This window comes from Hippoglossus hippoglossus, chromosome 8, assembly GCF_009819705.1.
Source record: "Hippoglossus hippoglossus isolate fHipHip1 chromosome 8, fHipHip1.pri, whole genome shotgun sequence".
Taxonomy (NCBI): domain Eukaryota; kingdom Metazoa; phylum Chordata; class Actinopteri; order Pleuronectiformes; family Pleuronectidae; genus Hippoglossus; species Hippoglossus hippoglossus.
The window spans coordinates 8,584,623-8,609,308 of record NC_047158.1 but is presented as its reverse complement, the minus strand read 5'-3'; the positions used below and the strand labels follow the sequence as shown (position 1 = coordinate 8,609,308).

General features: G+C 43.1%; 2 protein-coding genes across 2 annotated transcripts in view; both read right to left on the bottom strand.

Moving 5' to 3' along the window:
- Positions 1–2,021: 2,021 nt before the first annotated feature.
- Positions 2,022–4,986, bottom strand: hcrt (hypocretin (orexin) neuropeptide precursor). Its single transcript, XM_034594243.1, has 2 exons — positions 3,634–4,986; positions 2,022–2,578 (listed from the first exon to the last, which is right to left on the bottom strand). Exons 1-2 carry the CDS (start codon positions 3,715–3,717, stop codon positions 2,213–2,215), a joined length of 450 nt encoding a protein of 149 aa, XP_034450134.1. The 5' UTR covers positions 3,718–4,986; the 3' UTR covers positions 2,022–2,212.
- A 140-nt stretch (positions 4,987–5,126) lies between these two features.
- Positions 5,127–24,686, bottom strand: part of si:ch211-210g13.5 (inactive phospholipase C-like protein 2) — a 68,872-nt gene continuing 49,312 nt past the window's right edge. Inside the window, exons 3-6 of the mRNA XM_034594237.1 lie at positions 23,004–23,207; positions 18,466–18,541; positions 10,731–10,840; positions 5,127–6,969 (exon numbers count right to left, since the gene is read on the bottom strand). Coding sequence (XP_034450128.1) covers positions 6,520–6,969; positions 10,731–10,840; positions 18,466–18,541; positions 23,004–23,207 — 840 coding nt within the window. The 3' untranslated portion in view covers positions 5,127–6,519. The remainder of the gene's footprint in view (positions 6,970–10,730; positions 10,841–18,465; positions 18,542–23,003; positions 23,208–24,686) is intronic.

The window sequence follows — 24,686 nt, the reverse complement described above, 5'->3', positions numbered from 1 at the left end:
TTGGGCTCCGACCATTGTGTGGACACATGGAGGTCAGAGGTCACGCTGAATAAAGCACAGCTCCGGATGATTCACCGACGCCACAATGGAGGATCTATCAGGGTGTCGTCTGAATCACCCGAAGCTGTATCACATTGTGTTTACAACATGTACACGAACAGGCACCCTATACACACATAGTTGCTGTTATACAGTAAACCAATACAAACCAACATGTATTTCTGAACATACCCTGGTTCTTTGTGTAGTTTGTCTTCATATAGTAAAGCTGCTGTGGATAATCGCTAACCCAATGAGACCTGACATTTCATTATTGCCTCCCATCTTATCCATGAAAAGGTCAAAAAGCAATACAGCCAATTAAAAAATCGACGTTGGGTTTTAATATCAAATGGTATTTTAAATATGGTCAGCTTGCAAATATATACAATATTTATAAGCACCATTTTATAAGATTGAGCTTATCTTTAATAAACCACACAAGCAGGAAACTAATGGTGGGAGAACAATTCAAGTGCATGAGCAGCATTTGTTCTTTACTGTTTCCTCCTTTTCTCTCATCGGTTGCTCCGCCATGTGTCAAACTAGTCTCAGGTGCCAAATGAATGACTGATCACACAGCTGCTTTCCCCCCGCTCTGTGCACACTGCAATTTCAAACAGCATAAAGTGGTGAAGACGAAGAAAAGGCAAATCAATGAAATGTCCCCATAATAAACCAACAACCTGTATTTATATATATATGGGTGTGTGTGTGCGTGTGCATATCTGTGTTTGCCAAGGTTAATGGGCCAATGATACATGTCTCCAATGGCAACAGCAATCCCACACACAGACATTTCTAAGGAAGTCAAAGAAGGTGTGGGTGTTAAATACTGATATAGTGATCAGAAAGTTTTTACCTTAGAAAGAGGACAGACAGGAAATGTGGACATTATTTCCACACTGTGCACAAGCAGAGGCAAGGGGGAGAAAAGCTGGTGTCAGAGAGGGGCGGTACTTTGGATCTATTCAATTGTCCCTGATAGATATGAGTAAATCTGAATACTCCCAATATTTCAATAGGCCATTTAAAGTGTCTAAAACATATATCGTATATTTTTTTAATTCATGCAGCGTTTCACTGCATCAAAGACTCACATTTTCATCAAGGCAAACCGAAGTCATAGTGGACTTCAATGCTTTGAGTCATCCTATTGGATATTTGCATTCTTCAGTGGTATCGCCTCTATCTTTATTCTCTTTTTGAAAAACATCAGCACCATCTTGTGGCCTTCTTTATTCCTGCACTTTGATGTGCTCCTAAGTGCATATCATGAAAAAAGTAGAGAGTAGGACAAGTCAGTGGGTTTCTTTTTCCCAGCGTCATGCTGTTTGAAACAAAAGAATACATCAGATAATCTGTGTTCTCCTCACTTGTGCAGTAAATCCTGATGTAGCGAGATAGTTTTTCCATTTTAGTTGGATGGACTATGTGAATATTTATTCACACCGATAATGTTTTTTAGAAGGAGGCATTTAATAATACTGTTCCCATGATTCTGGAGTTATTTCAATCCCAGCTGTTTCTTTCTTTAGATAGACAGAGTGTATGTCGGACAGATTTTTAAGTAACAGTAGAACAAAAAACATCTTAATTCATACATAAGTACCTTCTGCTTTGGTCCTGGGAAAACTATCATTGGAGTCATATTAGAAAATTCTGGAGAATGCTCTTGTGAAATTGTTAAATCTCAGGTGAGCAAAGTACTCGCCTGCTTGCTGTGCCGACCATGTTACACCGTGCTGCTATGCTCTCTCTCTCCCTCACTGAGTGCATCAGTTTTCTGACCACAAACACATTCTTAAATCCTTTTGTTTGATTGAAAAGTTAACCAAAGTATTAGTTTATAATGAAATTTGTTATTTAAAGGTTAGGCTATCTCTGTGCATGCTTTATCTGTTGGTGACTCAACCTAACATCTGGTGGTTAAAATAAGGACTAAAGACATGTTTTCAGCTTTGTTTTTTTTTATTGTACAATGCCTTATTGTTCTCTCAAAGGCAAATGCAAATCATATCACATTCAAACGGAAAGTGCAAAAAATCAAGTTCCCCCATGAGCAAAAAAATATACATTTTTATTAAATACCACTCACAAAATAAGTGTGATTTTACTTCCTACATTTGAACAGTGTCCCAGTATATTTATACCATGAGGTATAAGTATGCCTTCATACAGGGAGGGGTGTTGTGATGGTGGTTCCTGACCGAGCCATCCAGTCCATGTACGGCTCTCCGGCCCTCTCCTCTGTCCTCTTCCCCATAGTCAGGATCCCTGCTGCCTGGTTCCTGGAGACCTGCAGGAGGTGGTGGAGTCGGCTGTGCAAGCGATGGTCTTCCTCCTTCCGTTTGCCGAGGGTGAGGATGCCGGCAGCAGCATCTCCAGTGAGAGATCCCCCCATGGTCTTGCTTCCGGAGCGGCACAGCAACACGTAGAGGCGACAGGAGCGAGACGGTTGTCGGCAGCAATCAGACATGCTGTGAGCGTCACAGGTCAGTTGAGACAGCAGCAGCATCAGGACCAGCACCAGGACTTTCTGCTGGGTGAAAGAGATTTGTTTACACCAAACAAACACATGCATTTGAATTATACGTTATATATTTTCTTGAGTAATTCTGTTGGTATTTGACTCATATAATTGTTGACTTCTGCACAAGTCCAGATCCAAATCCAGACCCAGATCCAAACTCATATCTACGAATAATGAATATTAATCACTGAATCTCCCATAGGACGATGCTGACATTTGAATTACATACATAAGCCCCGACCTGTAGCCAAGAATACATAGAGAATCATCAGCATCATCATCGGCAATGACTCGAATTATGGTACTGTCCTCAAACCTTTATCTGCACATAATAGATATGAAATATAGAATTTCAAATAATATTGTTCTGACATTTATTATGCATCAAAGTGTTATTAGATTAGATTTAATTGTCAAGAACTGAGAGAAATAAAAGCAGTTTAGTGTCTAACCAGAAGTGCAAAAAGAAGTAGAAGTGCAGAATAACGTACATATGTTTAGATATAAGCAAATAAATAACAGTACGGATATGATGATTCCAATATATATGCAAAATAAACAGTATATATGCAGCATGTGCAGCATGTGCAGCAGCTACAGTGGGCAAAATGTAGGCATAGGTGCAAATATGCAGTGTGGGCATAAGAAAGAATAACCCCAGTACTTGACAGTATATTCAGGATTGACCTGCAAATGAATAGATGTGGTTACATAAAATTGTATTACATAAATAAAATAATAAAATCTAATGGAATGCATTTTATCTTGTAAAGTTTCTATCAGCATATGGTGATTACAAGGGTACAGTCATTGCTTAACAAATTGCCTACGTCCTTGATTAAATATTTTTATTTAAATATTTATTTCAAATGTGGTAAATTGCAACCATTATATTTAAGACATTGATTACCATGACATCTTCCCAGAAACTGTTTCCACTTTTTAAAATGTCCCTTGGTAAGTGAGGAAAAAACTCTGATGCAACTTTCCACACCACGATCAACACAGCAACCTATTCTCTTCTATTTCAGACAAAAGTGAAAAAATCTCCGCCGTCTTACCCTGTTCGACGTGTGCATCCCAGCAGCTTTCTGGACGTTGACTGGAGACCACGGCATCTTCTGGTTTGTGTGAAGGGGAGTCATCTGATCTACTTATCACCCCAAGGGGAAGAACACGTGTCTCTTATATTGCTCTGTTTAGTCCAAGTCGTCATTCCCCGTCTGGACGTCATTCGGGCCGAAAACAAAACATGACACAAAACCCACCAATTCCCTTGTTTCAGCCGGTTCATGTCGAGGGCTGCTGTCAAGCTCGCTGGCATTAATTAGTCTCATCTCCAGGGCACATCTCCGGACCTACGATGAACAACAGGTATGTCTTTGTGGCCGCGTACCAAAGGTTTATTAAGACATGCCATTACAGCGAGTAGTGAGGGATCGAAGTCAATTAGCTAATGCGACCAATGAGCTTTAAAATATCATACAAATACAGAAAATGCCCCGGTGCCTTTTTCTCAGTTCTAATGACAAGCTCATTCAAAAGTCATGCTAATGAGCTCCTACTATGGGCTTTATTCTCTCATATACAAAAGGTGCCATTCTGACACATTCACACATCAACAGTTTTGTGAATTCTTGCTCTTACGCAAAGAAGTTGAGGAACATACGGGGCCCAGTCGGAACCGTCGCCACACAGCAAGAAGGTTCTGGGTTTGAACCTGAACAGTTTGCATGTTCCCCATGTGTCTGTCTGTGGTTTTCTCCAGCTTCCTTCCACAATTCAAAGACATGCAAAGACAGGTCAGTTGCCTGCAGTTGTGAATGGTTGTTTTTCTCTATAGTTCAGTCCTGTGATGGACTGGCGACCCGTCCAGGGTGTACCCCACCTCTCGCCCAACGTCAGCTGGGATTGGCTCTAGTCCCCCACGACCCTCAAGGGATAAGTCGTTTAGATAATGGATGGATGAATATATACAGACCCACAGCTAGGAATGACCGCAAGACATTCACTGAAAAGAGAGATGCCCTTGTTAATATGAATCCAGGAAGCTAGCAGCCCCCAGCTACACCCATGATCTGCTTTATTAACCGGAAAATACTATCATAAGTAAAGAGGACTTAACAACAAAAATCCCTTGAAAGCAGCTACTGCCTGACGTAAGTTTCCTGTTTTCATCTTTCCATCCTCCCAGCCAAAAGGAAGCACTGCTATAAATAGACAAACTGAATCCTACTAACAAAGGGCCTACTCCTTGTTTATTGATAGGAAAGGGAATTTTATATCGATTGAATTAACAGTGCATCAGAAGCAATCAATGACCATTTCCAAAGCTCTATTGATTGCTTTGCATTCACTGTGAAAGCTGCTTTCAAAAGGCACTCGAGATCAAGTGATGTCCAGATAAATGTCACTCTCAACAACAATTTCCGGGAAACATTTGTGGATTGAGTAGATTGATACATTGCTCAAATTTAAGTGAATTATTGAACATCCCCGTGTATAAAACATTTGAGTGTGTTCCCATTAGTAATGAACGAGAGGAGACGGGATAAACAATGAAGCCAGTTTTAATGGGCCACTCAAAGGAACTCTTACAGAATCCACACTCACTTTGCAGTGACACACATGTCAGGTTACCGTTTGACCCTGGTGATGTGGCACTGACCCGTAATCCCTCGTTCCAGTCCCACATGCACCGGCTGTCCTACTGTGCACCACACAACAGCATGTGTCAAATCACTGTATATGTGGAGGTAATGTTACAAAAGAATCAGCATATCAATAGAACTAACAACAATTATTATAATATCAATCATTAATGGCTGTGTCTGCGAGAATTATTATAGCAATATATTTTTCCCTTCGTACATTTTACATACAGTTTACATCTATATTCACTTTATCTTGTGTTGTTATTAACAGCAGTACCATGTTGCTGTTGACCTTTGACCTCTAACAGGCAAGGGTCACATATTCCAGTTGTGATTGGCTCAAGGATGCGGGCTAGCTCCACCCCGGGGACCAAAACACCAACTCACATAACGTCACACACACACACACACACACAGCCCCTGGGGAGAAGACGAGGAGACCCTGTCGGGGGTGAGAGTCCAGCGATTAAATGAAAATTAAAATCCTAAGGAATGACACTGGAGATGTGTGGGGACTTATGGAGGTTTACACCAGCAAGGGGACGTGAGCGGAGCATCTACACAGCTGCATGTAGTTTTTTTTTCTATTTTAGCTCAACAGCTCCCTGGGTTGTGCTGAAACGGTCATCTGTGACTCCTACAGAGCTCGGCCTAGACAAGCTGCTCTACTTTGTGCACTTAAAATGAAAACGGCATCCTCTTCATTGACAGGGAGTGAGGGATCACTTGCAGCTTTGTGTCTAGGATGGAGGAGGAAGAGCATGAAGAAACAAAAAGCTGAAAGACAAGCCGGGGAGTCTCCAGAAATGAAAAAAGGCAAATTTGTGGCATTAAAACGCCAATGTGAGGTAAAGCCTGTACCCACAGAGCTAGAGTACATAGTAGAGGGGCATGTAACTAGCACTGCCCAGAGAGAGACAAGGATATCCAACCTTCTGATCCATCTACTGAACGCATTCCAAAGTCGGAACACAAACCTTTTGACAAGAGAGGAAAGCAGAAGAGACCAAAACCATCTGGCTCAGATGGAAAAGAAAAATAAACCTTTATGAAATCACCTTTCCAGTGTCAGGTCTCTTCTCCCCCCCCCTCCTCTCAGACTTGTGTCTCGCTCCTAACACGACGAGTCTTCCTCGTCATCATCATCATCTCTTTAACCCTTTCCATTACTTCCTCCATCTCCCTTTTGTTACCGGCCTCCTGCTTTTCTTCTACACCCTTCTGCATCTCCGCCTCGGTCTCACCTTCTCTGTCTCTCTTTGGGAAAGATTCTCTGTGGGCACAGGCTGCGGGTCAGCAGGATCCCACGGGATCGCCGCCGGCCGTCTCTTTCTCGGGGGTGGCTTCGAGAGGTCCTGCCACCTTCTGCTGCTGGCACTGGAACTGATACGGATGCTGAGGTATGGGCGGGGGTTGAGGGTAAGCCGGCGGTTTTGAAACAGTTTGAACCAAAGGGAGGGCTGGCGGCTGGGGGTGTGGCTGGGGAAGGGGATGGAGGTAAGCCGGAGGTGCAACCTGGGGCTGGGTTTGGGGCTGGTGCAGTGGTGGAGGCTGTGGGTGGGGCTTGGCCTGAGGCTGCTGCTGTATCTGGACCTGCTGAAGTGGGTGGTGGTGAGGAGGATGCTGGAGCTGGGGGGAGGATGCTCCGTTTTTACTGAGGCCGCAGGACTGAGCTGCACAGTGGATCTGACGCAGGTTGTCCAGGGCCTCGCTCTTAGCGTGTTTCAGCAGGTCGGCCTGGCCCTGAGGTTGAGACAGAGGGAGACATAAAGAAAGAGAGGGACAGCTTGGTGAATAACACACAACCATATCGGATTTTAAGGCAGCGAAAGCATCAGGTCATGTGTCTGATTTCCAGCTCTGTCCTACTTTGTACCTTCGCCAAGGACAATATGTTTTCACTCCTGTCCACTTGTTTGTTTGTCCGTAAGCAGGATTACACAAAAACAGCTGAAAGGATTTTAATTAAACTTGGTGGTAGGATGTTGTATGGGTCAGGGAAGAGCCCATTCAATTTTGGTGCGGACACAGGATTTAATTTTCCCCTTTCTATAAAATTGAGAGATAGGACGTTTTTCAACAATTGCTCCATTTTCCAAGGTAATAATAGAAAAAAAGAATCAGACAAATTTAAGGAACTGACATTTGTGTGTGTGATTTGGTGTAAACGGCTGGATCCAGTCAATATACATCTGGTTTTATATGGAGACTGTTGGGCAGATGTTTGCACTCTATTCAGTGCTATTGTAATGCCAAGAAATCTTCATCCAAAAAACTACCTTTACCAAGTTAAAGATGAAGCAGCGAAAAACACTGATAAAAAGTGATTGAGGACTATTTTGTCCTCAGAGCATTACCTAATACGTGGCAGAAGGGGGCAGTATAAAGCCACTGAATGAAGGCCTTTGGTTGCCTGCCAGCTCTTCCAACTGCTTCACTCTGCTGGCGAATAGTGCTTTCATATGGTGATAATGTTATACTACATTTCTGTAATTTATTTGGGAGCACTAAGAGATGAATCCCTGCCATATGTGGAGGAAGTGGTCGGGGCAGGCATCCCGCTATACAGCACTGTCAAGTCCTTCTGGGCGGCTGCCATGGCTGCCATGGCTGCCATGCCCCCCCCCCCCACCCTCAGGCTTGCTGTCTCTGCCATGTGGGAACGTGGCAGTTATTTCAATGTGTGAGGTACTTATATTATTAGAACTGTTAAAAGAAAAAGAAAAAAGAAGAAATGCGACCACATGCTTTTACAAACTCTCTCAGGCCTCTTCTCCAGCGCTTCAGCTCCAACACTTTCTGTACACCAGCACTCCTCCAACATCTGTTCCCAAAGCAACTTGACAGCAGTTGCCTTCACATCTGTGCATCTGCATACTTTTCCCTCCCTCCCACCGAACTCCTCTCTGGACTCTCTGTGACCCGCTGTGACAGCTCATTGGGCCAACATTCCCCCGAGAAGAGGCACAGGCTGACCTGTACTGCACCAGACCGAAGTGTACGCGGTGCAAGGGGGCGAAATCTCGGAGCGGCGAGATAGGCACAACGTGTCTGACGTGCCTTTTTACCTGAGCCACTCCAGAACGCAAGCCACGAACAGAAGTGGAAAAAAAAAATTATGTAAGTCATGACTCACCAGGCATAAAATAAAATCAGGAGAAGCATGTTTTTTGCTTCCCGAGCCGAAAAATCGGGACGGGACTTCAATTCAAGTATATTTACCCCTACGACTGGCCTAAAAGCTATTCACGGGGGGGGGGGGCGGCTAACCACCAAATCCCACCACTATAACCTCATTAAACTCGAGGCTATAATCCCATGCCTTGTTTATCAGAACTAGTCTGACAATCCTTGGGGTAGAAATTGGATTGTCAATAACCTTCCTTGAGTAGATTATTTTAAGGATGTAGACAGAGAAAGATGTGTGACGGTGGATCATGAGTGAAACTGAGAACTATGCATCTCCACCTGACATTTTTATGAATGGTTCTCAGAAAATGAGAGATGGCAAAACAAAATGAGGCCAGAGGTCCCTTTCGCAAGGCTTCGGCCACCTATAACAATGTGATGCAAACAGTTCCCACAGCAAAATCTGAGCTATTTCAGGAGATGATTCATTATGTGGAATTAATTATGTGCCCCAAACAACTGTTAACTACCTTTGCCAAGGTCATGTTTTCACACACGTCTGTTTGTTGGTCGTGTGATTGTTTGTTTTTCAACTTATGCAAAAACTAAAGAATGGATTTCCACGAAACTTGGTGGAATGATGGGACATGGGTCAAGAAGGAACCAAGTAAATTTAGATTTTCTTTAAACATTGCACTGTTTTTGTAATTTTCCCCAATTTACCCAAAAATAAATCATGGGTCTTGATGAAAAAATAAAAAAAAGAGGACATATTAAAGGGACTGATATGAGTATGTGCAATTTGGTGCAGATTGATTCAATTGAAGGGGTTTGTACTCGTTTGGATTAAAATATAAACCACACTGGGGTTGATTTGGGATACAGCAAATATTTTTGATGCCTGTTACTGTTCTGGTTGACATTTGCTTCAAAGCCTCTTCCTGTTGATCTGACTTGTGTTTTTCATGACAGGAAGGCTCAATGTGCCGACGGGGCGGTATCACTGGGCAAAACACCCTCATTCACCATGGCAGCTCAGATCTGTAACTGTAACTGTCAACGTACGGACGGAGAAGGCGTCTGGTGACAGAGAGAAGACTCTCAGATTCTCTTCCTCTCAGCTCCCCACTATCACAGCAGCAAGCGCTTCCCCACCCGCTGAGGACCCGGAGACACTAACCGGTGAAATAACTGGGCACGACTGCCAGTCTTGGCAAACAGGCAACAGGCTCCCACCAAATGTTCACTATGAGACACAGATTACAACTGAGGAACGGCAGAAGGAAGAGGAGGAGGAGGAGTTATGTGGACGCCAAGGTGCCTTCATGTAGAGAGTTGAAAAAATGAGAAGCACAACAGAGGGACATGTGTGTTTTTGGACACAAGGGAGGGGTGGGAGGAGTGGCGTGGGTTTAGGAGTGATGGGAGTTGGGGTGACATTGGGATTAGGTCCTGGTGTCCACCTGTTATGCTACTTAATTCAAATTAATCTGGCTGGTGCACACAAAGCGACTCTAATAGTTCCAGAATAACAAGAGGAGAGTATTTTATATTTATATTTTAACACTGATCTACAAGTAGAATGGCCATACAATTTAAAAACTAATATATTGGGTATTTGTCATTTACAGCTTCCCAAATATTTAAACTATTAATCGTGTAATCAAAACAGGAGAGGTTAGCAATAGAACAGAGTAATTGTTATTGACAGAAACGGCAAGGTGCTCCCTTAATCTTAGCTTTAGGTGCTTTTTGATGAGGCTGACATGAAACAGGAACAAAGCAATCAGATGTGTACCTGAGCTGACACTCCAGTGGAAAGCTCAGCCAATTGGGAGCTTCCTCACTCAATACCAAATGATTTCAGGGTGATGAGATGAGATAAAAATACCCCAGCTGCTCTGTCCTTACTTAGCCAAACAGGCCCACAGCGCAGCACGGGTCTCACTACATTGAACCAATAAGATGAAGGCATTAGGCAACCTTATCTCCCGTGTCATGGGACAGGCAGAGACAAGAATGCATCCTGCTGAGCATCGTCTGTGTGAGCAATCCTATCGTATCTTGTCAAGATGGTTACATAAGCAAATAAATAAAACAGTTCTTGGAATCAGCAGCAATTAATTAAGAGATTTAGGGATTACAGAGGAGGAAAACACTATTAGCCCAGGGAGCTTTCTTAAGACACCATGTAGTTTAATCTCAGGGTTGAGGATTGCTTATCCAGCTCGTTATAGTCTCCGATACAATCGCACATGTTGACATCAATCAAAGGTATTATTACACACACTGGAGATAAAGTGCAGTTATGGGGGGGGGGGGGGTATTTGTTGTGATGAAGACCTCCTGTGAGTGCACGGTTCAGTTGGTCTCACCTTGAGCACAGTGATGTTCCACGCGTAGCTCTCCATGGCTTTCTGGAGTTTGCGGCCTTTCAGACCCTCCTTTGCTCCGATGCGATGCAGGTCCTCATGGAAATCCAGACCTGGACACAGACACACGTGACATATATGTGTAAAACAGAACTTTAATAGAAAATATATTTCAGAAAGTCATCGTGTCTTTCAATGTCACATAAATAAATTGGACTATGGAATATGATAATTTCATCGAGGAAAAACAAAGCATACAGAGGGAAAAGCACTCAATTTGAACCTTATTAGAAGAGTTAGGAATTGATATGATCTTTTAAGAGTTGCTGTTCTTGTTGTAAGTAAAAAGTCAAATAGAGGTCTACAGAGGTCATTGATATTTGCCATTTCATAAAATCGAAAATGCAGAGACATAAAACATAAATGATTGCAGACCAGTCTTATCTACTTCCAGTACATTAACTACAGTAGTTAATCATTAAATAGCAATGAATTGCAACACAAAAGCCAGCCGAACAAAAGGCATTGAGCCAACTCCTCAGGTGAATGTCCCGCAATTCAATAGGTTGAATTACTATAAGGGGGTCAGATTGAGGAAGTGCAACGCAGGGGAACCTCTAATTAATCTATGTGTAGGTCTGGCTTCATTTATTTAGACCATTACTAATCCTCAGGGCTTTAAGAACCTACTCCTCCTAAAGCTGTAAGTCTCTGCCCGCTTGTCAGTCCGTCCCTGAACGTCACTGAATGACTGCAGAAACCGACAAAACACGATACGCAGTCATTTACAAAAAGCACCACCGCTCTTTAGAACTCAGCGTGTGTCTGCCACCTCTGTACAATGCAACACGGCTCAACAGCAACACAAGCGCAGCCTCAGAAACGATCACACAGTTGAATCAAGAACTCTAAAATAATTAATGGTTCTCAGTTGATTGTATACCCCCCCTGACAAGGCTTAAGAGTCCCCTTAAATTCAATCAAGCCACACTCAATTGCACACCCTCGCAGATGAAGTTTACTGCACCTCAACTTCAGTCAAGTCTTTAATTAAACTGATTTTCATTGGGGAGCCGGAGAATGACCTCAGTCCAGGGGCAGACTGTCTAGCTTGCTTTTGTGAAAAAATACTTCAAGATCCTTACATAATAGCTATATTATACTGAACAAAACAAATTCTTGGTTTAATATTTAATGCTCCGCTTTTTTTTTTGCTGTAAAAGTACGCCATGCTCTCTCTGTTTACCAGTGCAGTCACACTGTCTCCTACTCAACAAAACCAAGGGCTAAAGTAGAATGATCAGGACGGGTGTTGCTGATTGGCAGTTTCATACATAACTAGAATGACGCCTACCTCTGCCAATCTCTTTACCGGGTCTCTTTGTGTGCCTGTTATTTATTATGTGCGTGAGAGTGTGCTTCATACATGTTCCGCAGCTCACCACCCCTCCGGAACTTGACCTCAACATAACTGTATGTTTGACACTACGCGAAACTAATTTCCCCCAATAATCTGCAGAGCAATTAAAAAGGATCAAGAGGTCAACCAGTAAATTCAGAAAACATCCTCCCTGGCCCCCAGTGCGCATCAGTGCCCGGGCCCCTGTTGTTCTCTCATTTCCATATAAATGATGATGTGGAGCCAGTGCAGAATGTCTGTTTCTAAGGCTGGAAGTTGTGTTAACAGGGTTTAGGGCTGATTTGATCTTGTAATCTGGTGTATGGGCCTCTGCTGGTGCAGAGCCGAGTCAAGGCGGGTTTGTGATCACAGGACTTGGGGAGTGAGGCCGGCACAAAGCTGAATGAGGGATGAAATTAGCTAGAGGCGGATTGTCACAATACAGCCTCTTCAAGCATTTCATTTCCCAATTATTAAGCATTTCCTCCCTCCACGGTTGCTTTTCTTTACTGTCACTAAAAGTGAACTTTGAGTTAATAAACTGAAAAAACTGAATGCAGCCCCCGTAGCACATTCAACAACAACAGGGAGAGAGAAAAAATTGGTGCTTAGATCGACAAAAAGACGAAGGGGACAACAATATGTCCCCTGTGAGTATACACTCACACACAAAGCCCCAGTTAGGGCTTACAGTCTCTGCATAGAGCAGAGAGGGGCTTTGGCTTTGTAATGACAGCTGCCGCTGCAACTCTTGTACTCCAAACACACAATGCTCAGATAAAGGGAGAGAGAAAGGTAAATAAATGAAAAATCAAAATCAAAATCAAAATCAAACAGAATCTCAAAGCTGGATCTGATGGAAAGGAATGATGAAACCAAAGACGAGAGAAAGGGTGAGAGGGAGATACAGTCGGATCAGTGTTTCATTGATATATGTTGAGTCATACACACTGCAAAGCCCAAGCAGAATATCATAGCTGCAAAGAGAGAGGGGGATTTTCAAGCTGCCAGTGAGCCCGGGCAACAATTACTGCACAAAGCCAAGGAGGAACGAAGGGAGGGAGGTGTCTTCATCCCCTGAATCTCCATGGTGATGGAGCGGCGTGGCCTCAAACCATATACCTAACACAGTGGTCGGTCAGGGAGTCTGTGCATCAATAAATAAGCACAGTCAGGTTTGCAGGGAGGCAGCAGCTCCGAAACCCAGTGGATCTACCTCTTTGTTTTAACATGGCTGGATGCAGGGCCACGTTCAGACCGGACACCTGAACGCCTCACAGTTGGGTGGGGCATCGTTTGGGTTTATTACGATACCGATGCTAAAAAGTTACTTTCAAAACGGTTCCGGTGCCTTAACGGTCCCCCAAAAAATGTTTCCTTTCAAAAAAGCCTCAAAACAAATGGTCAACGATAAGAATGGGTCTTTTATTGCGATGGCGAATTGGAAGCTGAAATTGAACATATTTACTTTTAATAGTTTATAGTATACGTCATTTGAATACACAAATAAGTGCAAAACTCTTAACAACTTTAAATAGCAAATTCACACAATCAATATAAAAAACTACCCCAACTACAATAAATGACCCCTGAATAACAGTTTTTTGTTTCTTGATACTCAATTGTCTCCCAACTGCTGGGACCAGGGACACCCCACTGTGGCTGATGTGCATCACCAGTTTCTTCATTAAGTTTGTTGTGTTCCTCCCTTCCTCCTTCTTCTTCTTCTTCTCTCAAATTACCGGCAGATCGCAAACAACAAGGTGCATACCGCCAACCAACTCTACAAGCTGGTGCTCCCCGCTCTCGGCCATTGGAATTCTTTCGCACGAAGTTCAGCCGCACCTTTGACCCTTTAGCTTCAGGCTTTTGCGGTTGTGTTCGACTCGAGTTTCAGATAGCTACTAGGTAACTGGAGGCTAATGTTTCGTGCTGCCGGAGGCATGTAGAGAGTGTCTTGTTAACTATGCACATGCTGTAAGGTTTATGTTGCCTGTAAGCAGGGAACAGCTCAGGCACAGAAATCTGCATTGTGATCCGGTCCAGTAGGTACCGGCCGTGTAGGAAAAGATTTCGGTACCCAACCCTCCTCACCGCATACTGAACACAGAGAAATGCTTAAAGATGCGCAGGAGCACAGAGATGTCGTATAAATGGCTTAATTGAGTCATTGCTCGTCTCTGAGGCAGTATAGCCTCAGTCTTTCTGTGAAGCTTTCTGATGACAGACTTCCTTAAGGAAATCCACTGAACGCTGTAGAAGCCAGTGCGGCAGAGGCTGGTTAAGAGATGGAGTGGGAGTTGTGCTCTCCATGCACAAATAGATTCGATCTGTGTATACACATAAGCCAGTGTCGAGTGTACTGTACACACACACACACACACACACTCATACACACAGTGGTAGCATCTGGAGGTGCCAGTGTGTGCATCCCAGCTGTCTATCTGGTCCCCTATTTGTGGTGTGTGTGATGCAGAGCTATCAATAGTGCCCAGGGGGGGGATCATCAAGCACCTCTCCATCCTCATCAACACGTCAGCCTCACTGCCCAAATTAAACTGATTAGCTGCAATAATGACTGGGCATATACTAAACACGGGAAGGAAACGAGGAAACAGAGGCGGGGGCAGCTGGGAAATGAAAAAAACACAGCGGTCCGAAACTGTCCATCCACATTTTCTGGCAATGCTACGAGCGATGAATCTGCCGACGTGCCAGTCAATTTCATGTTGCTCATATTGAGAATTAGAGGCAAGTGAGGAGGTAAGAGGTTAGTTCAGGTCCCTCGTTTCAGAACCACCACCAGCGTGTCATTTTGATTATGGATTTGTCACAACAGCATTTAGCTGATGAGCACAGCACACTTTTAATGACTGGGGCTAAAGTGTCAAGTTCAATCAAAGGCCTCACACGCACTATCCCACATTCCATCTCTGATACTGACAGCCCGTCCTCTAATAGCACCTTTTCCCACTTCTCACACTGCCATTACATCAAAATTATACCTTTTGGCTTTCAGATCAATCATAAAGACAAAACCCTAAAATCCATGCAAAATCCTCCATCTCGCGCCTCATATTTTTTTCCCCACTCGCCGATCATCTGTCTGCAATTCAGCCTTTTTGCTATTGTCAACGTCAGTTTGTACAAATTCGTGGGGCTTGCGAGTCGCCTTCTGATGGGAGCATTCAGAGCTTGTCAGTCTGTCAAAAGAGGTAAACTCGTGCCTTCCGAGCCGCCGAGAACGATGCAGTGTTTGGTCGGGGAGCTACGAGTTCATCCAAATGTCCTCGTGGCTTTTTGGTCCCGTTCTCCAGAGGATGAGAAACGCTCATAATGAACTGAGACACAGGCTTAACAAGACAGAGACGACAGAAAAGAAGGGAGAAAACCTATTTAGGGAGGACGGCTCGCGCTGTAGCCTTTGTGCAGGGAGACAGGTGAAACGTTTTATTAGATCCACTGACTTTGTCATCGTAAAATTAGATTGAAGTGGCTTTCCTCAACCCTCTCAACCTTTCTATCTGTCACACATTCAGCAACATGGAGGTCAAGTTGAAGCGCTGTCACAATGAATAATTCCCGGTCTCTAGCAGCTTAGCAGTTTTTTAAAACTTACATAACTCAATAAACATACTGACTGCTAGATGGAGGTTTTCCATTTGCAGTAAATAACTACAATTGAATCTCGATGGACAATTGTGAAATATATATATGCAAGGAAAAGCAGCAGCACATACGCAGACCAACAGGGACCTGAGGAGACAGGAAGCAGATGGAGAGGACAGAAAGCATGCTGAGTGTCTGAATTCATATCGAAAAACAATTGGTCTATTAGAGCTGGAGGGAGATTATTATTATCGCAGATCTAAAAATGTTGACATATTTCCTCCATCAAGCAATTCTTCCATCTTGAAATTCCTCTTAAATTGGATTCATGCATCACAAGCACAGATACCAATTTATATGTGCTTCGTAAATGGACAGTATTTTATACTTAGTGCTCTGTGTGATGATGTAGTTGTTATATATTAGCGAGGTAAAATGATGGCAGTTCTGAGATGTGACAACTGTGCATGAGCCTGAAAACGCAGTGTAATTATGAAGAACTGCTGTCAGAGTCACTCTGTTCTGTATTATGAGCCAATATTAATTCAGAACTTATATTCCCTGAGGCCTACAAGGTTACATTTAATTTAAAGTTTAAAAATGTTATTTCCCAATTTTTATTTGAGGCGATAGGTCACATTTCATAGCTCTTTTATACATGAAGAGGTAAGTAATTGGAATTTGGCAAACAGTGTTGGGGCATCTGCTCTTCTGGCAGTCGGCTGTAACGCGACATTATGGCAGAGAAACGGCTGCTATCTGTGCATCCTATTTTTAATTTCATTATTTTCTTCTGCCTCACTTATCACTATCAAAAGTACAGCGGATGTCTGGACGCATGAATGAGCGGACATCCAAGCTATGTATATTTGAGAATGGCGGTGGTTTGGACCGAGGCGTGCGTGTTAGTGCCAGGGGCAGGGGAGTGGGAGTAGGCGATAGGGAAAGTGCTATGTTTGGCCTGCAGCTGAGGCCCCTCAGGGCTGTCGCTGCAGCCCTCCGTCTCATTGTATCGCTCTTACATAAGGCTGCTGCTCTTACGGTAACTCGAGATTTAGGAATTGCAATGTTTTCACTTCTGTTGGAGGATGACATGCCCCTGAAGAAAATACTTCAACCCCTCGGGCTTTTGAAGCCCTTTCAAAAGACATTTAATTACAGCTCATACTTAGATTTTCCAACTGTGGTTCCTTAATTGTTGACATTTTGATAGGTTTTCACCTGACGGCAGCAGTTAGCCAAGCAACTGCCTTCTGGTATCCAGCTACTGCCGCTGCTGAGCGTGTGGTCGCGGCTGTGTGTGGGGTTTAAGCATAACTCTGCATTCGACGCGTTTGAAGATGCCTCCAGCTCCGAGCTCGGGAACCTTGGAGCCAGGGGGACAGCTTTGTGATTGAGGCTCCTACGGCTCAACCCACATCCCCGGGTAACTGCACAGCACAAATATCAACTAGGATGGTTGTGGTGGGGTGGAGGGGGAGCAGTGCATATGCCTGCCTCTGTGGGAAGCCAGGGAGTAAAGCTGGGTATAGTGGTTTTAAATTGGCTTATCAGCCTCAGGATATTGGGTTGGCATGTGCCACAGAGCGAGCCTCCCCTGCCTACTTTGGGTTTATCATGCAAAGCAACAACACACACAAACTACAAATGGCTTCCCGCGTTTACACACACTGCTGTGAGGTCTATTATAGGCCTGAATCTGTCAGTTTCATACTATGTGCCTACAGCATTACAATGAGGCACAAACATGCAAAATGAAGATGTCGGTATTCAACTTATGTGCTCCTATTTGAGGAGTTCTTCAGCGGAGGCACTGATGTGTGGCAGAGAAGCAAAGCAAATGAGGGACAATTAGTGCTGAATGCAAAAGAGGCTCGGGAAGACAAGCCGCAGGACTCCGTGATTCTCTCTCTCTTATTGATGATCTTATTATAGTGAATCTTACAGTTTCACCTAAAAGGTCAGACCCTTTACACCAAACGGCCTTTAAAAAAAATCTCTGAAACAATGACGAAACGCCTTTTCAATTTGATCCCTCTTTCTCATCCCCACCTCTCCCTGTGTTGGGTTCTGCACTGGTAGCCGAGGCTAATGCCTGTTGTCGATGCATTTTCAAACGAAAACGTAGCAGTGTGGATGAAGCCTCTTTTTTTAACCTTCCCACTGACATGATAACTACACAGTGCAAACTCAATGATGATGGCCTGCTTTATCACCAGCAGCCACTGTTTTTGATGGAGATGCTGAAGGAGCGGATACACTACACTCACTCTATTAGGGCAAGAAGATGTGTTACACGCAGATTTACGCACAATAGCACCCGAGCCACTCTAATCTTAAAAGAGAGGAGCTGAAAATATTTGACTCCTCAACTGATTTAAGGTTGCTTTGTGTATTAGGATCTTATTTCTCTCTTAAACAAATAAGTAAGAAATGCCAGTGAGGGAGATAATGGAATTTGAATGACACAAATCTTGTCCTTGAATTGTGAGTCATCTTGTGCACAGTAGCAGACAGATCTAGATTACCCTGCCTTGTTCCACACTGATGCTGCTGCTGATTTTCTGAAATGTCATGAGAGATTCTAAAACAGAATAAGCACAGACCTATATATCATTCAAATAAATACCAAAGATTATCAGCTTGGATTACGCATCCAGTTATGAATGACACTAGTGATGGATGGGAAGTTGCAGCGGAGGAGCGTTGGTGTTTTGTGAGGAAACGTACCTGCCCGTTGTGCTTGGGTGAGTTTGGCGTGGACCACGTCAGCCGACTCGATCAGTGTTCTGCTGGTTTGGATCATCTATAAAAAACAGGTTTGCATTGGATTAGTTTGCATCTCAGCATTGCACCAGTCATCCCGGAGAGCAAAGCAGAGGCCCAGCCAAACACAGGGCAAAGTTATTTCACATACAATAATCAGAGGTGTTTCTTTTGTCGCGTTGTTCCCGTAGAACCCAACAGATTTGATCCCTTCGACAGCCAGGCCTCATTTTGGCCCATTTGAGCCGAGATCTTAGCTGCTATGTTTACAGACACATTAACAATTAATCCTACACAGGTTTAAGGAAACGGTATTGTCATGTAAATGTCTTTATCTGATTTCTTAATCCAATTAAGCCAGCGTGCAAACAACATAGCAGGGATTTATTTTGCCATGTTCATAGGGAAAACCAAAGCAGTCAGTTTATAGTGTTTAACGTTATGGGTTTGCGAAATGGAAATTAGGCCTTACATTTTTGTCTTCTCATATCTTCTCGATAACAGAATACCAATACCAATATACCAGAGGAAAATTGGCAATGTTTCTATTTTCGTTATAAAATCCTTATGACAAAGACATGTAATTGAGGCTTTATATATTTAAGGGTTTAACCATAAAGTTATTATAATTAACTATGAATAGAAATAAAACACAAAGTCAACCAAGTATATACAACTTGAAGTACATGAACATAAACATGAACATTTATTCTGTAAAACAATTTGATATAGGCAAACATAAATGCTTTATATGTAAAAGGCTCATATAGGTCGATAAATCAGTTGGCTCTAGAACATGTGCTCTCAGTGTATGGACATAAAACCACTTCTCTATGTACAGTATGTTCTTATTCATTCAATATTTATTCCAGCATCCTCACTCTCTTGTACAACTTGTACCACAAGCCTGGACATACCAGTATAGTGTAACAATCTGGCCTGATTGCTTTCCAGCTCCTCCCTGCATATCAAATCTCTATGTTTGAGTCTGTTTATATATGCATGTGTCTGTACATGTGCATGTCTGTATCTCTCTCTTCTCTGCTCGACATGGTGTGATGGAGATTTATAGCTAACTCCAGGCATATCTGCAGTGAATTGACATGTGTATTGGTACCACCAGTGAAAAAAAAGGGAAGCATGGGAGAGTTATTTTCACCCCCACATTTGCATCTGACCATCACGGTGTGGTGTAGTTTGAGCCCTAAACATCGTCCCACAGGCTGAGGAGAAGCAGCTGGACCAGCCCTTCAGCGCCGAGGAGGAAGCTAATGAAGTTTCACACTCCTGTTTGCAGGGAGACAGGAAGTGGACTCTGCACAAACTGTGTGTGTGTGTGTGTGAGTGTGTGTTCGTGCGTGTGCATGCCTTTTCTTGTTCTGCTATCCTAATGAGAGTTGGTCTCAGTGCAGACAGTTTTGTAAAGTGAGCTCAGTTTAGACGGTCCCTTCCTCAAGGGGACGTTTGAAACCTCAAGTAAAATCATAAAAATGCAGAAGCTCTGATGTTTAATGCATTAAGTATCTGATGAATCTACATTCCCATGAATCTCTTCCCTAACCTCCGCAGAATAGACGTCAGAACTGTGAGATGAATGCGTAGGTGGGCGTTGTGGTAACAGTAGTGGAAGTAAGACAAACAACAAATATTTCCATTGAAAAAAGAGAATAGTCTTGAATGCAGCTTGTCTTGAAGCGACGCTGCATTCTGGTCACGTCTGCCTCTACTGTAGAGGATTTCTTCCTTTGTGGCTGCTGCAAATGATGAGTTTAAAAAGAAGTCCAAGCTCTTTTTACCTCCGACAAGGACGTTATATTTTTGTCTCGGTTTGTTTGTTTGTGTGTTTGTTAGCAGGGTTACAAAAAAACTACAGTGAAGATTACCACAAGTGTATGTACAAAATGGACACAGAATTCTTATGTACATGAACAACTGCTGTTTTATGTTCAAGCATTTTTGGTACATTTGTATTTAAAGATCACGGTACGATTGTAATTCAAACACACAACATCAGTGTCTGTGCGCATTTCGTGTATTTGTGCACATGAGCTTCACTGGCCTTATGTTCAGCTCAGCCTTATAACAGCCACATGAAAGGGAGTAAGGACACACATTGCACACTGATACGCTACAGTAAATGGCCTGGTGTTGGCAGCAATGTTGCTATGAGGTCACAAGCATCCACACACACACACACACACACACACACACACACACACACACACACACACACACACACACACACACACACACACACACACACACACACACACACACACACACACACACACACACACACACACACACACACACACACACCAAACACACACTGGGTCATCTGTTCTAGAGTGGGGAGCATGCCAACAAAGCCAGTCTTTGGGAAGCAAACACAAACCCACGAACCCAAACATACCCGAGCCTCAGGACAGGACTATGGTTTAATGTACGTGCATCCTTTTATAGAGAGAGAACAAGGTGCAGGAATATTATTATGCACTGGAAAATGAACAGACAGGGGAGAGCGACAAGACCTGAAAGAATTTATTTCTGACATTTTTGTGATGTCCTTATTAATTAGCTAACAAAACAGACTATTAATCATCCTTATCAATTAACTACCAAACACCCAATCAGGGTAAAATGGACGACAAGTGTTATTTGGGGGGGGGGGGATTAGAGGGTGTGAATGTGGGTAGAATGGGATGTTCTCATTTCTGGGCGTGAAGTTCAGTTTGTCCCCAGAAAGCGTGTACTGTGGACTGAAGCGTGAGAGTTGCTCTGACAGCGCCAGGAAGCCTCCTGCATGGTTAGGGCTTCATAAAAGCCCGAGCAGATCCGTTTTGGGAGCCGCGCGCTGCGCCGCCGCTGATGTCACGCACCTCTGTAGGTGTCGGCGGCAGGAGGAGGAGCGCGGGCGCAGCAACCTCGTGCCCTCGCTAGTGACCCACTCCCTCAGCTCCCACAAAGCCTCACAAAGGAGGAGGAGAGGCGAGTAGAAACAGCGGGTGATAACTAATTACAGACAGAGTCCTCCAAGGCCCTTTTGGGCCGTGCCAATGTCAAGTGGTGAAAAATGCAGTGTTCATGTAGGAGAGGAGGCAGGATGGAGAGGGACGTGTGAATTATACAATGAGAAGCCTCAGCTGACAATCTGACTGATCAAATAGGTGGTTTGAGACGCCTTTAAAAACACATCCAGCAAATCAAATGTTAAACAATCCACCATTAAGGGAGGGAGCAAGATAACCATCTGCCTTGTGGGCTTTTTTCTGTTTTATTTTAGTAAGCACAGCACCTACAGAAATCTGCACAGAGCAGGAAGTGCTTATCGCAGCATCATGGGACAGGACAGCCTCCGATATCATACTTGAAAGGCTGAGTGCTTTTTTTAAATCTTTATCTGAAGTAGATATTTAGTGAGATGCTACGCAGTATAATAAGAGTGTTATTGTCTCAAAGGAAGACCTGTGTAATATTCATGATTCCTGTCACAGTTCTGTCTTTTGTCATGCTCCACCCACGCACCACATGTCCCCAGCCTGTCTTTCGGTTCCCAGACCCACCTGCTTACCTGATTCCCGATCACCGGAACCGTTTCTCATTTGTCTCATTTGCTAATGTCCCCTGTGTGCTCTTCACGCTGTAACCTCTCCTCCCTAGTACCTTGCTTGCTACTTGTCTGCTGTCTGTTACCTGCTGCCTGCGTGCATACCCACACGCCTCCTTTAAGCCCGCTCTTATCATACATTCAATGAATCTGACTTTGTTTCACCAGCCTTCCTGTGTGTCTGCACTTGGTTCCTATTCAACCTCAGCAGTATGTGTACTGCATTTACTTATACTTTACTACTGATTTAAACACAAAAACTATTGGACAGGAAACTAGGTGATACGACATATGGTTCAAGGAAGAACCCATTGAATTTTGGTGCAAATCCAGATCAGGGGTCGGATCCACGGATGCTTTTTTCACTTTCTTTAACATTGACGTTTTTCAACATTTGCACCAGTTTCCCAGGGATAAAATTCATGGTCTTGATGAAGAAAGGCATGTTTAGGGGACTGATATTTATGAGTGTGTACCACTTGGTGCAGATAATAAAAGAAAATCCAGGTCTAGTTAATTTAAATTTGGTTTCATAAGGGGACTGTTAGGCGGAGATATGCAATCTCTGAGAGTCATTCTAGTTTTCTATGTTATTTAAAAGTTCGATAAATTTGGTTGTATTCGAGTTTTCTTTTTATTTACAGTATTCTTTTTAGAATAAAGCTCACGGTTAAACTTAAAAATTTCAAGTAATACAATTTATATTAGTATATCAATTTTTATTTTATTTTACTATAGGTACCAGCATCGGCCCAAAAAAAACAACATATTGTTCAAGGTCTATTCATGTCAACTACGAAATTCATATTTAGCGACACAAACCTTTGGGTTCAACTGTGGTATGAACATTTCAACATACTGGTACAACCCTCGCTTGTGTGTGCAGGTCACTTACCATGTCATAGGCAGTGAGCACTTTACGCAGCAGCTCAGGTACAGGACCCTGAGCCTCCATGGTGGGGTAGGTCTCGCTCAGGTCCACCGTTACCCTCAGTGACCGCTCACTGTTCATCAGCCAGCTCGACACTGTGAGGATGCACTGCTTCATGTTGGCCGCGGGGGTCAGGCCACACAGCTCCTTGAAGGATACCATGGCATTCTGGGAAGAAAACACGAGCAGTGAAAAAAATGCACAAATAAAAAAAGACAATTCAAATATTCCAGTTTAAATAAATAACTACAACAACTGTAAACATGGAGGTGATGTAAATTGGGCTGTTGTTGATCAGAAAAGAGATGAGCACCAGTAACAAAGTGCAGTCTAAACACCTGACATGCAAGACTTAAAGGAAGGAAACAGATTTTACGAGCTATTGCAGAGATTGATCGGCTGAGATAAACACTGGAGCACTCGACCAACCAGGCATCTTCAGTGCTCCAGGTCCAACCCCAAAGGTCCCTGTACTTTCGTAAACTACAACCCACTGAGCAGGGACTTTTTTCTGTGGATAAAAAGATTTCCCTGGAACTAAATTTAGACTCTGGTCCCTGAGGTGGAAATGCCTAGTTCCTGCAAAGGATCCTAGTTCCTGCGGAAAGCTTATATTGACATAAATATTATAAATGTGTCTGTTGTCCCCGTAAAGTTATTGTACTTGGCAAATGAAGTGATTGTGGTCCTAAAGGAACGACACGTATTGTGACCTTGAGTGAGGAGATTTAATCAGAGTGCTCATGATACTCCCCTCAGACCAAAAACAAGATAAGATCGCAGAGAGTGTTTCTCTTGGCGACAGTAAAATTGGTCAAAATCAGTTTCCCACAATGTAATTCCACTCATCCTTCACTTTCTTACTTTCCCCTTCTCTTTTCTCACCTTTCTTTCACACTTTTTCCTACCTAATGACTGCATTCACCTTATATTATTCATTCATTCATTAAATATTAAGTAAGTACAAAGCATTCTTCTTAATATGTTCCAGTTTCTACATGGACAACTGAACATTTTACAGAGAATAAAACTAGAATGGCACTGAGTTGAGCCAAAGGCTGAACAATACACATGATTGTCTAGTTCTTTTAGCAGAAATGTAAAAGTAATAAGGGACGGGCCTGATAACCTAAATGTTTTACTTGTCATAACACCAAGTAAAGAATTCAAAAATACATAAATATACTCTTGGATCCACCCATTAATCTGCATCTGCTCCAAAATTGAATGGATTATTTCTTGGACAAGACCTCATCCCTCCACCAAGAAAATCGGTTTGTGTAACTCTGCTAACAAATAAACCAACAACTAACATACCAACAAACAGACAGGGGTGGTAGGTACGTTTTGAAATTCAAAGAAAAAAAAGGCAGTGGATTTCAGGTTTGGAGCCCTGACAGAAACCATTATCTCATCTTATATATGTGCCAATTGTTTATGTCTTCCATTTATTCCAGTCCAGTAATATATTCAATGTCATCACTGCCGTGTAACAAGCTGAAGTTGGTTCACAACCAATTGTCTCCCCCCAATTTAAGAATTTCTTTTAACTGCATCTGCCTGCAAACTCCACGGTAACATGGCTATTTGACCATCAACTTAAATGACTGTACTGTCAGTTCACCATATTCAAGAGCAGCTGCAACT

Excerpts from the sequence above, each read along its gene's own strand:
- hcrt (XM_034594243.1), bottom strand. The coding sequence starts at position 3,717 with ATGACTCCCCTTCACACAAACCAGAAGATGCCGTGGTCTCCAGTCAAC. Across the intron at positions 2,579-3,633 it reads GGATGCACACGTCGAACAGG|AAAGTCCTGGTGCTGGTCCT; the intron begins GTAAGACGGCGG and ends TTCACCCAGCAG.